Here is a 14,267-nt window from a genome sequence, read left to right as displayed (position 1 = left end):
ATTTGGTAGGTTACCTATCAATAGATGTGTTCAAGAAAAGCCTAGCCAGAAGTGCCTTAAGTCTGGTTTCTTGTACTGGAGTTAATGATCTCGATCCTTCCTATTCTATGATTTTGTGAAGAAGAAGAAAATCCAAACTTGTTATTACAGGAACACAAATAGTCAATATACAAAATAATCTATTCAGATTTAAACCTTTACGCACAGATGATTAGTCTGGCTAAAACACATATGCTATTGGAGGACTAAGGTCCTGCTCCTTCATTGCTACATAATGCGCATAATGTCTTTTCTACTAGAAATTAACATACCAGCTAACTGCTTCTTTCTGGGATCTTCGTTTCCATGTAAGATATGAGCTTCTCTTTCTCCTAGTCACCAGTTACAAGCAGATCTCTTCCTTCGAATAAAAAAATATGAAATTCATAAAATGTTTATAATCGAGGAACTTTGATCTGTGACCCTTAACCCTGTTTCTGAAAATTGTGTGAATGTGGGAGCTTCATGTAAGGCTGCAAGTGTCTTATATTCTGTCAGCCTTATCAGGTAGATTAGACAGAAAACATGACATGATCAGCTAATTCTACTTTATTGTTAAAGGTTAAAGATATTAACAGAAACTTGCAAGTTTGAAAGTACAATTCTCCCATCTCCTCTACCCCCAAGATATTAGGGAGGGTCTCTTCTGAACTCTAGCCTGCCCACTATCCAGCTGTGGACTATGCGCTCTCTTATCTGACCACTTCCTAGGCAGCATTTCTGGGCCCAATCCCCTGAGGTCTGTCCCATGCAAATTGTGCCTATTTTTGCCTTTATAAGATCAAGATATTTGACTCTATTTCTCTGTGGTTTCTGTTTCAAATTGTCTTTTCTAATAGTCTCATTCAGCCTTGTTATCTTGGTTGTGATTCTGACAAAGCACGCAAACTATGATGATTATCAAAGTGGAATATGCAGACTGTGTTTGCATCAGAGAAAAATTTTCTATAAAATAAGGAGAATTAGAGTACAGTTTATTCTCAGATATGAAACCAGGATTTATAATTAGTTGTGCAGGCCCAGGGCATAGGTGAGAAAAGCTTTTTAACATAATAAAATGGGTTTGAACCATTTTTTTGTATCTTCCTGTTGCCTTGTGAATAGTTGATACTGATTGTCATATGAATAAATTTATACTTCTAAGCAAATTGTGCAAACTTTTCTCCCATGATCAGTGAGGCATTGTTATTAATTTATCAGGGCATTTTTATCTAACTATTATGTTTTCTGAAACAATTGATGAGAGTAGAAGATTGGCTGAAGTTGCAGTCTGAGAATGATGGAATTACAGTCTATATCAACTAAATGCTTCTGGCCTCTAAATTCATAAATATTAAATTGAAGTTAATATTTACTCCAATTCTCTTCCAGATTCCTGGCACTGGAGCAACAATTAGTGAGTTTTTGTTTACTAGAAAAGTTTATTCTTCTGGCAAGAATCACAAACAGACAGACAGCTACAAAAATTTAAAGAATGCAAATAGTTTTATACATTCTGTGCATTTAATGATGCCTAATTCATCTTTTCTTCAGTACTTTGTGCCACATTGCACACAATACTGTAACAATTCTGTCAACATAGAGAATTAATATATGTAATGTTATACATCTCTCTCTGCAAAGAATAGGTTAAATCTAGTGGACATGCTATGTGAATGTCTTGTATGAAGTCTACTATTGCTTGTGGCTTTGAGTCAGCAGAAGTAATATGTTGAAAAAAAGTGATCAGAAATAGTTTTTGAAGCAGCCATTTCTGTTTCATTTATTATAAAAGTCAAATTAAGCTTGAATCAGATAACACTACTGATTATCACAAAAAAAATCTGCTACTATAGTTGTTTTCCATGGATAATAAGCAATACAGGGGTAATATCTTATAATGTGGAGAAGCCCTTAGCATCTTGTTGCTATAATTCAAAACTTTTGAATTATATCAGGGGAACCAATGACCTGAGACTTGTGTATAGCTGGAATGATTCTAGCCATAAGCTGCAGCTCTCCTACATGATCTGGAAAAAATATATCCTTGCCTTTTCCATTATCTATTAGATATTAGCTATGTAATCTCAAGTGTCTCTGCCTTTTCTGAATCCAGCTTGCACACCTGTTATTTCACGCTCCGTATATTGATAACATTTGGATTAAAAGATATGGAATATGATCTTGCTAGCATGTGAGCTACGTGCAATTGATTCATAGTTTGAGCATCCTTTAATACTGCCCATTTTGATATTAGAATATAAAGCAATCTTTCCAAGTCCCTTTGTCTTTTCCATACCTGCCTATAAACCACAAGTAAAACCTCATACTACTGTAAGATTGTTCAAAGTTTTGCTGGTATTTCACCAGTTCTTGCCATCTCTTTATTAGCGATGTTTTCTCATACTTGACTTCACTTTCCAGACTGTCTTTTTCTAGAATATCTGGGTCTAGTTCAGGGATAAAACTTTCATATGTATTCATGACTTGGACATTTGTTCTCTATAGTTTTTTTTTTATAGCATCTCTTTTTTAAAACTTTTTTTTAAGTAAATCTTTGCCTTTGTTTTTTATTGTGCCTGTTTTTGCATAAAGGTTTCCCTCCACTGCTGTATTTTTCACAAATAAATCTCTTGTCATTCCCATTTGATTGTTATCTTTATTTTCCTGCACTATTGATTTAACTGTCTTATCTTGCTGTACTCAGAAACCTTGTATTTATTCGGGTAAATTTTCCTCTTGTTTTTTGCCTGTTGCTTTCTCCTGTTCTTCAGCTATATTCGGCAAAACAACTGACAGCTATTTCACTTTCTTTTGCTTTTCTATTTTGGAATATTTTTGTTTGCTTTATCCTCAATAACGTCATAAATTTCAGAGCAGAATTCTTTGGGCACCCTATTCATCAAGTTAAATCAAATAAATGTATTCATAACCGCTACCAATAAAATGTTGCTGAGGTCATGTTAGGTTTGACTGATAATTTTGTTTTCTTTAATGTCAATTCTGCAAGAAGTTCAGGATCTAAGCCACAGTCAATTTGATAAGGTCATAGTTTCTCCATCTTGATTTGCATTGTATATAATTAATTAATTGTGGTGTTGTCCATATAGTGATGTCCATGTTTAGCGTCATCTTTTAGGTTGTTGGAAGAAGACATTTGTGATAAACACATAATTTTCTAGGCACAATTCCATTAATATATTTCTTTCATTTTGTACACCATGGCCAAATATTTTACTTCTTATTATCATTTGATTTCCAACTTTAGCATTCCAGTTTCCTATAATTTTTTTGTTCAGTTGGAATCTTTCACTTCCTCTGTATCTATGGGTAGAGCATAGATTTAAATCATATTGATTGGCTTTTCTTGGACCTGAATCAAGATCACTCTATCATTCTATCAGAGTTGTATCCTAGCACTGATGGCTACTTTATTTCTTCTATGATTTTCTTGTCTGAGGTAGAAGATTTGATTGTTTTTGTATGTAAAGTGACTTATTACAGTGAGTCCTAGAATATCAAACTTCAGTTTTGATATTTAATAGCATAAGGTTTGTCCAGGTTCATGGCTATAATGATGGTATAAATAACTGTGCAGCATCAAACCTTTATCTTTGGTCATATCAGCAGCGAGGTATCTTTTCAGATTTAATTCAAAAGGAACAATGCCACTCTCCTAGTTGCTCTTTTTCCCTATAACCCTCTGGAAACTTTCTGTCTCTGGGGAATCATCTTCCAATATCATGTTGACATTAACCTAGGTGTTAAATGCACATTTGTTTTCTTGACAGATTACTGAAGTGGATTACTTCCATCCTCCAGTGGATCATATTTACTCTGATCCCTTGGCAATTATGAGTAAGCCTTCTGGGAGTATACAGCTTCAGCAGTATAGCTCATGGTCTCATTTATACAAGTTTTTTACTACTAAAAAGCAACAGTCCATGAAGAGGGCCACCTTATACAGGCCTCAACATTTTCTGCAAGCTGCTAGGTTCTTTGATGAAAGCAAGCACTCCCACAGATCAAGTTTTTCCTGGCAAAATTATTGATCCCATAGTCTGAAGACAAAACTGAAATTATTCTTATTTGCAGTAGCAACACGGATCAAAGTTTTTTTTAAAATTGCAGTGTCTGTGATCCTATAGTCACATGGGGAGCACCTATCTGGATTTTCATTTCATTTCCTATAGCAATTCTGTTTCCAGATGGCTTTCCAACAAGCCTCCTAATATCAAAACTTTCTGGGGGAGCAAACTGCACAATTAGTCCTTACATCTGGAGGACTTAGATGCAGGAATTTTCAAAACTGCTGAGTGATTCATACTTTCTGACACTCATTAATTTTTAATAAAATGGCTGGAGACTTTTCATTAAAAAAATATTAACTTAGCTTATTTAAGGAATATAAATGGCCCTATAGTTCTTTTGCAAATTTTCTAGTAGAAATTTCATTCCTACTTGTGTGGCTTCCTCCTTTCCTTATAAGATAGTATCTGTTGGGCATATTCACTGCTTAGAATCTCATTTCATTACAGATATACAGATTTAGTCATAGACACACAAACACAGAGAGGGGGGGAGAGAGAGGAGGAGGAGAAAGGGGGAGAGAGGGGGGAAGAGAGAGAGAGAAGGATTATGTATAATATTTATTAGACTTCCTATGAGAAAATTTAGAGATGCATTCCATCATCATAGTAATATTCTCAGGCATACAGTTTGTATCACTGGAAAAACTTTGCATGGCCCATGAAAACTAGTGAGACAGCAGGATACTGTTAAAAATAATTCATTACTTTCCATGGTATTTCAAGATTACTATTCTTTGAATAATCAAATATTCCTTGATAATCTCATATTTGTCCTGAACTTCCAAATAGAAAATAAAATTATCTTTCATTTTATTTTGCCACAATGCATAATTCATTTAATGCATTCTAGAATCATATAGTCTCTCATATCTGGGCTGCAAAAATCTGAACAATCTCTAATTTGCAGCACAGAAGCATAGATGGCATCTAATGGTCATCTGAATTTTTGCATATTTCTATGATTGTTCTACGTAATTTCAAACCACATGGGTCTATAACAGTTCCAGTAGCTGCTAATTCTTGCATCTGAATTCTCTCACTGCTACTTTGTTATCTATGAACAGTATAAATTTTAAATTGCTTTTGCTGCACCCGCAGTCCTATTGCTCCTATTTCTTTCATTTCTAATTCAGTGAAAATGTTGAATAACTTTGGTATTAATCAAACAAATTTCAGGTTTCTAAGTTGATCCATTAACTGTTATTGTATATCCCACAATATTCTTGGTAGTTTACCCACCTTTAGACTCCATGAACCTATTGCTAATACAGGAATGCTTTGTCTACTCACTGAAATGGCCTACTATAGACTTGAAGTATTCTGCTGTATACAGAATCGAACTATCCTGGATCAGGCTAATCCACAAATTATATACTGCAACCTCCTATAGTTAAAAAAACCTCTTACAAATTATCTGATTAATTTGGGTCAAAATAGCTACGATATTCGTAGTCATATAATATTTTATAATCCAAATTCCACCACCAAGGAAAATGTTAGTTCACTTCCCACTACTACGTTTCTGTCACCATTATTTTCCTGATCTTTTTCGTTCATTTAGGGACAGTTTTTTAAAAAAATGGAATGTGTGTAGGGGCTCAATCTTTCTAAATTCTTCCGAAGAGTATTCAGAGGCCTTTTAAGTATGTGCCTAGAAATTCTTCCTTTGAATTTTGTAGTGATAAACACTGAATGCTTCTTTACTTATTCATGTGTTATTAACAACATTTGTATATGCTTCATATTCTGAAAACCTGAACTGTTTTCAATAAATAGACAAGTATGAAGTTAAACAGATCATAAACAGAATAGAAACAGAATAAAAACAATGCAGCCCCTCTCCAAATATTAGTGGAGCTAATGGCTAAGAAAGTCAATTATATTAAGCCAATGTTTCAAAGATGCCTAAACTCGGGCCAGCATCATAAGAGAGAAAGTCATTCCAGAGAACAGGTGCCTTGCAGGAAAACCTCTACCAACTGTCAAGCTTCAGGTTGCAGAGCAAAGAACAGAGCTTCGCTGGAGAATTGTATTGTTGGTACCTGGGGATATTTAATTGTTTCAGTTTAGTAATACCAGCTCTCTGGGTATTTTGACCATTACATAGTGGTGTGTGCTGTTACATTGATATGTAACTTTCACTAGGCCAGCAATCAGCGCAGAGATACATTCATGATAATGTTCCCTATTCAGGAGACTAGATGATGAATTGTAGGTTCCAGAATATTCCAAAGGAAAGCCCTAGAACAGTGTTTCTCAACCTTGACAATTTTAAGGCATGTGGACTTCAACTCCCAGAATTCTGAGAGTTGAAGTCCACATGCCTTAAAATTGTCAAGGTTGAGAAACACTGCCCTAGAACGTGGATTATATTAGTGAGTTTTGAAGTTACTGACGCCTGAATCTATCTAGCCAAGCTATTTTTAATCAACAATGGGCTCCACAAAGATCACCTGTTCAAGCAGCAATGACAGATCTAGGAAGCCCTTCAGAATAGGAGCCTGTTCCTTCAGGGGTCCACAATTCCATCCAGAATAGAGAATACCTTCAATTCCTATTCCTACCCAGGAGCCACTGATTCACAATGCTTGTGTTCTATTGACGTGGCTTTTATCTGTTTTCCGCTATTGCATTCAAGCAACAATTTAAGACTTGCATGACCTGTCATGATTCTGAGATCATCAAGTAATAGAGCTGGGATGACACCTCACCCCAAATGTTCTCATTACTGTATCAAGCCACTTTATAGATATCATAGATGACATTGTAAGTAAATTGAGGCATTCCACATAAAGACTGTCAGGAGGCCAAACTATAGTGCTGTGTCCCAATGCTTTGCTCCAGAACAGGTGCAGGGCTAGGACTACAAAGTGCTGCAGCAGTTCCGAATCCATAGAGCCAATACAGGTTGACACTGTAATTAAATATAGCAGAGAAATCCCACAAGAGAACAGATTGAAAGCATGTTCAGAATAGAAAAGGGAGGTGATGAATGATGTTCACGTATTACAGTATCAGAATGCAAATTTTGACCATTACATAGTGGTGTGTGCTGTTACATTGATATGTAACTTTCATGTAGACACAAGAAAGAAAGCTCAGATGTTGTACTATAACATCATGACACACATTTTGTCATTTTGGCACTATGGACCACAGTTGTTGGTATGTCCATACCATGTCCATAATGATTATGTTCCTCTCACAGGAAAGTAATCCAACACAGTAGCCAAGGGAGATCCTCTTATAATTAGGCCAGAACAGAACCCAGACTGAAGTGGATCTAGAAAATCAGTACTTATTAATAGTTATTAATACACTATTTTGGAATTTCTCCTTTTAAAAAACAAGCAATGCTTACAACAATATAGTTGGGCAAAATTTATTTTGAAAGTTGGCTAGGTTGTATTTAAATTTTGGTTCAGGTTATTTAATATATAATTCATTTGAAAATACATTTTGCAAAGAATTTTGGAGCCAACTAACTGCAGAAAATATACAAAATATATAAAGCCATCTGCTAGTGTTCCACCATTACACTTTTTCAAAATAATAGGACTGTTGTTCTCTTAATTGTCCTTCAATATCATGAAGCTATAAAATTAGGCATGTAAGGGATGGAGGCAAATTTAAAATATTTTTTATTTTCCTCTACAGTGTCACATATCTCTATATTTTATTACATCTGCACTGCTCTGCACAAAAACATTTGCTAAAAGCCTGTTTTTCTAGAGAGGCATTTTCATGCTCATGACATTTTCCATCTATATATTTTCTTCAGATTATGAATTTGATAATAAACTGCATTGAATCCAAAAAATTCATTTCTCACAAATATTCACATTCTGCCTTTCTTTTCATCAAAGAATAATTTAAAATACTGTTGTGTTCATTGAATTGTTTTCTTTATCAGTCAAATACACTTCTTTTCTGTCCTTTCTTCTTTCCTTCTTTCTTTCTTTCTTCCTTTCTTCCTTCTTTCCTTGACAGGTCATGGGTTATAGGTGCAATAGCTCTGCTCTGCCTATTGGGACTCACCTGGGCCTTTGGACTTATGTATATTAATGAAAGCACGGTGATCATGGCGTACCTCTTCACCATTTTCAATTCTCTGCAGGGAATGTTTATATTCATTTTCCATTGTGTTCTCCAAAAAAAGGTAAGGACGATGCGATGTTGATTTTGATGGTGGTGGTGGAGGTGGTGGTGGTGATGATGATGGATATTTTAAAGAAAGCAAATCAGGTGTTTAATAGCCTAATAACTACAACTTTTTTTACATACAGGGTCTTATATTTTGCACTTGTTGTGGTTTGGTTTTGAATTGGTTTGCCTAACAATAGAATGTGTCTGAACCCATGATAAAAATGAGTAGTTATTAATGATCATGGAGCTTTTCATTAAATGTACATTATTTAGAAATACATTTAAAAAATAATCCCTTTGAATTTCTCTCTGAATAGTATTATTCCAATTGATTTTATCCTGGCAGCAGTGTGGCACAGTGTAGCTTTTCAGGAGGTAGAATATTGATCTGGTTTTTGTGGTAAAGGAGCTTTTGTGATAAAGGAGAGCCAATTTGGTGTAGGTACTAGGCTAGAAACTAGGAGACCCTGAGTTCCAATGCTGCTTTAGCCCTGAAAGCCAGCTGGATGACATTGAGCCAATCCCTCTCATCTCACAGGGTGGTTGTTGCCAGGAAAATAGAAGGAGGAAGCTCCTTTACCACAAAAACCAGATCAATATTCTACCTCCTGAAAAGCTGTAGTCCCTAGCAATCTTCTTTAAAATTGTAGATCCATCTCTTGTACAGGTAGATACAGAAAATCATAGGCCAGAGAGTTTTAACACATCCTGGATAAATTGGCATAATGCAATAAAGTAATTATTATTATAAAAACTTGCTAAACAGAGTTTTTCTAATGTTAATCTTACTTCACAGCATTTAAAATGGCTTTGAATGTCAACAGACATATAAATGGGTGCGATCTATGTAAGTTAATTTTATCCATTGGAATTTGAATTGGTTGTTTCCAAGTTGTTCCAGTGATTCAAGGTTTAGGCTTCAAAAAGACTTTGACAAAGTCTTTCACTAAGACTCTAGAGTATATTTAACATCATTGGGATAAAAGGAGTTTTAATTTGATTCTTCTGGACTCAGTGACTTGTGGGTTCTTTCTAACTCTTTGATTTATTGAAGTCCTTTAATGGATTGCTAACTGATTAAAGAACAGGGAGCAGAAAGAAGTAATTAATGGATAATTTTCATAAGGTGGAAGTATCCAAAGTGAGGTCTCCTAAGGATTTGCAGTGAGATTGCTTTTTAATATATTCATAAACCACCTGGAATTACAGATGAGCAATATGGCATACATCTCCAAAATTAATCTTTCCAGCCTGGAAAAGGGACTTTAAAATGGCAAATGTAATTCACCCTAAGCAAGCAGCTAGTGATGAAGTACCATCCAGGGCCTTAAAATTCATGGCAATGTACCGTGCAGCAGCATGGAACCTTTAGAGGATTAGAAGCGTTTCTCCAATGCTTCCTGGAATGGCAATATGTCCACAGAATAAAATGCATGTTGAGATGGTCATTGCAGGTAGTGAAGAAAAGAAAAAGCAAACACTTAACATCGACAGGATAAGAAAAGTGTGAGTGGAAGCAGGAGTTTGGCAGGGAGATTAGCAAGGGAATTCAAGGGGGAGACCCTTTTGGAGTGTGTACCCTTTTCTTTTTCTTTCTACCTGTCTTCTTTCAGTCCAATCTAGTCTTCATCTAGAATTTCTCTGCACTCAATGCCACAGGAAGCAAATAGTGAAGATTTCTGTGGGAGTTTTGGGTAGGAGAGTTCATAGGGAAGGATCCAAGCTACATGGACAATGACCTGAAAAAATAGATAGAATGGACACCTTTCTGCCTGGACTATACTTGCAGGACTGGAGGAAGAGGAAGAGCTTGGATGAGAAAGCAAAGAGGCTTGAGAAAAGAGTTTCTAAACTGACATGTATAAGCAAAAATAAGACAGGATAGCTGAAGTTCTCAAGAATCAGCACAGAGATAAAAAAAATTATGAGGGAAATAAAAGACAATGGAAAAGACAAGCATATGGAAAAATCAAGGTGATTAGGATGCAATTTGTGCTTTGTTGTTAGTTGCGAAGTCGTGTCTGACTCATCATGACCCCATAGACAATGTTCCTCCAGGCCTTCCTGACCTCTACCATCTTCTGGAGTCCATTTAAGCTCACGCCTACTGCTTCAGTGACTCCATCCAGCCACCTCATTCTCTGTCGTCCCCTTCTTCTATTGCCCTCAATCTTTCCCAGCATCAGTAAGAACTCTTCTCCAGTGAGTCCTTCCTTCTCATTAGGTGGCCAAAGTATTTGAGTTTCAAATTCAGGATCTGGTCTTCTAAAGAGCAGTCAGGGTTGATCTCCTCTAGGACTGACCAGTTTGATCGCCTTGCAGTCCAGGGGACTCGCAGTCCAGGGGACTCGCAGGGGTCTTCTCCAGCACCATAGTTCAAAGGCCTCAATTCTTTGGCACTCAGCCTTTCTTATGGTCCAACTTTTGCAGCCATACATTGCAAATGGGAAAACCATGGCCTTGACTATATGTGCTTTTGTTGGCAGGGTGATGTCTCTGCTTTTTAGTATGCTGTCTAGATTTGCCATGGCTTTTGTGCTAGTGCAACTGAAAAATGAGTACAAGGCTGTCCCTAAAGGAGGACCAATAGCCACTTGAAGAATGTATGACATAACACTTTCAGAAGTCTCTGAGCCCTTATGGGAAAAAGAAATCCAAAAGGATCACTGAGAAAGAAAAGGCATCTCATGATGTTAACCTTCGAAGGTAGACAAGACTAGGAAACCAATGCCATGTAGGCCAGTACTACTTTTATTGTAAAGCTTTTGTAACAAAATCTTACAAGTCTGAATGTACTTCCTCTTCCCTTCCCTTCCCTTCCCTTCCCTTATCTTTATGTGAACTAGGCAGTGGCTTGTCTGAAATGTTTTACCCTTGTTACATTCTTGGCTCAGGTTCAGGCCTCTTTTATCTAACCATTGCCTTGGTAGTGGTGTGTCCTTCAAGGCCATTCCTTCTGTCATCTGCACAATAGGTAATTCCTTATTAAGGTGAGCCAAAAATGTGCAAACTGAATAAGAGAATGCAGAGAAGTAGGGTCTTCCAGGTACTTTTGTATAGGATGTATTGGCAAACTTACTCAAAATATTTAAATGATAACTATCCTTCTTTCTAATATATGTGAGGACAAATCACCTGCTCAGAGAGACACTTAAAGAGAGACACTATGAGGCCTTGGGCAGAAAGGTTAAGGAATTGGGAATGCAGGTAATTTTTCCATCAATCTTTCCAGTTGAGAGACATGATACAAGAAAAAAAAGTAGATCTCACAAGTCAACAACTGTTTATGCAAACAGGAATTGATGAGAAGAGCTTGAATTCTGGGACAGAGGCCTGTAGTAACTTCATGAACGACTTCTGAGAAGAAATGGAATACATTGTGCAAAAACTGAGAAAAGTCCTTGGATAGGCATCTCAACATTTTCATTGGAAAAATGTTAAATTAGGGGGAAAGTGGGAGGAAAGTAAAAGCCCAGAATTGAATTAGCAGCTAAGAACTCAGGCCAAGAAATCAGAACACAAAGAGAGTAGAATAGACATACCAAGAGAAGGAATTCAAAACATCAAATGTTTCTACCCTAGTGCACAGGTTTAGGGAAATATACAGTGAGACCTTAACTCGGGAAGACAAATATGATAGGACAGGCATTATTGAAAGTTGGAGGGATACTTAGGCACACAGCACTCAAATGTTACACTTTATTCAAAAGAAGGAGATTCGATAAAAAGTGTGGGAGTGTTGCACTGTATATAAAAAAAAACTTGCAGAGAAATTCAGGAATCCTTTTGAAAGTATTTGAGCAAGAATAAAAGTAGAGAGAAGCAAAAGTGATACCATGATAACTTTGGGGGGAGGGTTATTAAAAAGAATTACCTGAGCAGACAGAAGATATAGATGAGGTATTTCCGCATCAGATGAACAATCTTTCAATGAGGCATACAATAGTGATAATGGATGATTACAATTGTCTTATCACCTTCTGGAAATCTATATCTGCCCGGAAATCATTTCTTGTCCTCTCTTACTACCAACCTCATTTGTGAGATGGTGGGAGAAAGAACAAGGGGCTCCACTATCCTGGATCTAATCTCTTGCCACAGGGAGGAAATGGATGAAGTCTGTAGACTGGACAACAACCTAGGGAGGTATATTGTCTCCCTGGAGCAAAAGTAAAAAATATGACTGAGAGCATTACTAAAATAATCAAGCCCATAGATTACTATCCCTTTCTTCTCTTTCGTGTGGGGACAAATGATAGAACAATGAAGCTGAAAACAATATTATCTGCACTTCCAATGAAAGATCAACATCCAATGAGGGAACAAACGATTTTAGAAATCAGCCACTGGCTTAAGGAATGGTGCCATAAAGAGAACTTCAGATTCATAGACTACAGTCTGCATTACCTACAAACACTGCATCAAATGGGAGATCAAACAGGTTCCTTATGAGCCTAGCTGACAACTTTGTCATCCAAAAAGTAGAGGAGGGAACTAAAGGGTCAGCAATATTGGACTTAATTCTTAGCAAAAGAAATGAAATGATAGAAGGGGTTGAAGTTACAGGAACTTTGATGGAATTCAATACAATGCAGACACACACAATAGAACAAAATCAAACTATTATCTTAGACTTTAAAAGAGCTGATTTCAAGGATCTTAGAGCTTGGGAAGGATTACATGGATTAAAATCTTAAAGGGGAAAACAACTCAAGAAACTTGGGAAACTCTGAAAAATGTAGTTATAAAAGCCCAATCCACTACAATACCACTGAAAAAGAAAAGTAAGAAATCCAAAAAGAAACTAGCATGGTTGCATAAAGGATTCTCTGATAAATTAAAAGACAAAAGGAATAAGTATAAAAAATGGAAAGAGGGACACATAACTAAGACAGAATACCAGCATATAGCCTGAATCTGCAAAGATGAAATCAGGAAAGCAGAGGCTCAGAATGAACTAAGACTTGCAACAAATGTCAAAAATAATTTTAAAAGTTTCTTTCAACATGTAAAACACAAGAAAAAGGTGAAGAAAACAATCAGTCCACTAATGGGAGAAGATGGCAAGGAAGTGATGGGCAGCAAGGAGAAAGCAGAGCTGTTTAATTCATTTTTTGCATCTGTCTTCATGCAAAAACAAAAAATAGCCCAACCTACCAAAAACAGAACTGTAAAAGACAGACTAGACAAGAAATAGACAAGAAAATGGTAAGAGAACACCTGTCTACCTAGATGAGTTCCAATCACCAGGACTAGATGGATTGCCCAGAGTTCTGAAGGCAGACATGATCTTGGAATCATTGAACTATATCTTTCAAAGATCCTGGTACACTGGGGAACTATCAGAGGACTGGAAAAGAGCAATGTGGTTCTTATCTTCAAAAAAGAGGAGAAAATGGATCCAGGAAACTACAGACCTGACATCAGTACCTTGGAAGATTCTGGAAAAGATAATCAAGCAATAGATCTGCGAACACCTAGAAGCAAGCAAAGTTATAACTAGAAGTCAACATGGGTTTGTCAAAAACAGATCACGCCAAACAAATCTTATTTCATTCTGTGACTTAATTAGTGGACCAGCAAAATAACATGGACATAGTATATTTGGATTTTGGTAAGGTATTGGACAAAGTGGACCACTACCTACTTCTTTAGTAAGTTAGAAAAATGTGGGATAGATAGCATCATCACCAGATGGATTTGTAACTGTCAGGCAAACCATACTCAACATGTAGTCCTTAATGGAACTAGATTTACATGATAATAATGATAATAATGATAATAATGATAATAATGATAATAATGATAATAATGATGATAAAGTTGGAAGGGACCTCGGAGGTCATCTAGTCCAACCTCCTGCTCAGGCAGGAAACCCTATACCATTTCGGACAAATGGCTGTCCAGTTTCTTCTTAAAAACTTCCAGTGTTGGTGCATTCACCGCTTCTGGAGGCAGGTTGTTCCACTGGTTAATTGTTCTAACTGTCAGGAAGTTTCTCCTTAGTTCTAG

The 14,267-nt window shown here is 36.4% G+C and overlaps 1 protein-coding gene across 3 annotated transcripts in view; it reads left to right on the top strand.

Moving 5' to 3' along the window:
* ADGRL3 (adhesion G protein-coupled receptor L3) overlaps positions 1-14,267 on the top strand; it is a 410,528-nt gene that overhangs the window by 285,964 nt on the left and 110,297 nt on the right. For all 3 annotated transcript variants that reach the window (XM_029283374.1, XM_015812132.1, XM_029283375.1), the window contains one exon: positions 8,100-8,268. In XM_029283374.1, the coding sequence (XP_029139207.1) occupies positions 8,100-8,268 (169 nt within the window). The remainder of the gene's footprint in view (positions 1-8,099; positions 8,269-14,267) is intronic.

Source organism: Protobothrops mucrosquamatus, unplaced genomic scaffold (genome assembly GCF_001527695.2).
Source record: "Protobothrops mucrosquamatus isolate PMUCROS unplaced genomic scaffold, P.Mucros_1.0 scaffold69, whole genome shotgun sequence".
In the NCBI taxonomy this organism is placed as follows: Eukaryota; Metazoa; Chordata; class Lepidosauria; order Squamata; family Viperidae; genus Protobothrops; species Protobothrops mucrosquamatus.
This window is presented reverse-complemented; position numbering and strand designations above follow the sequence as displayed.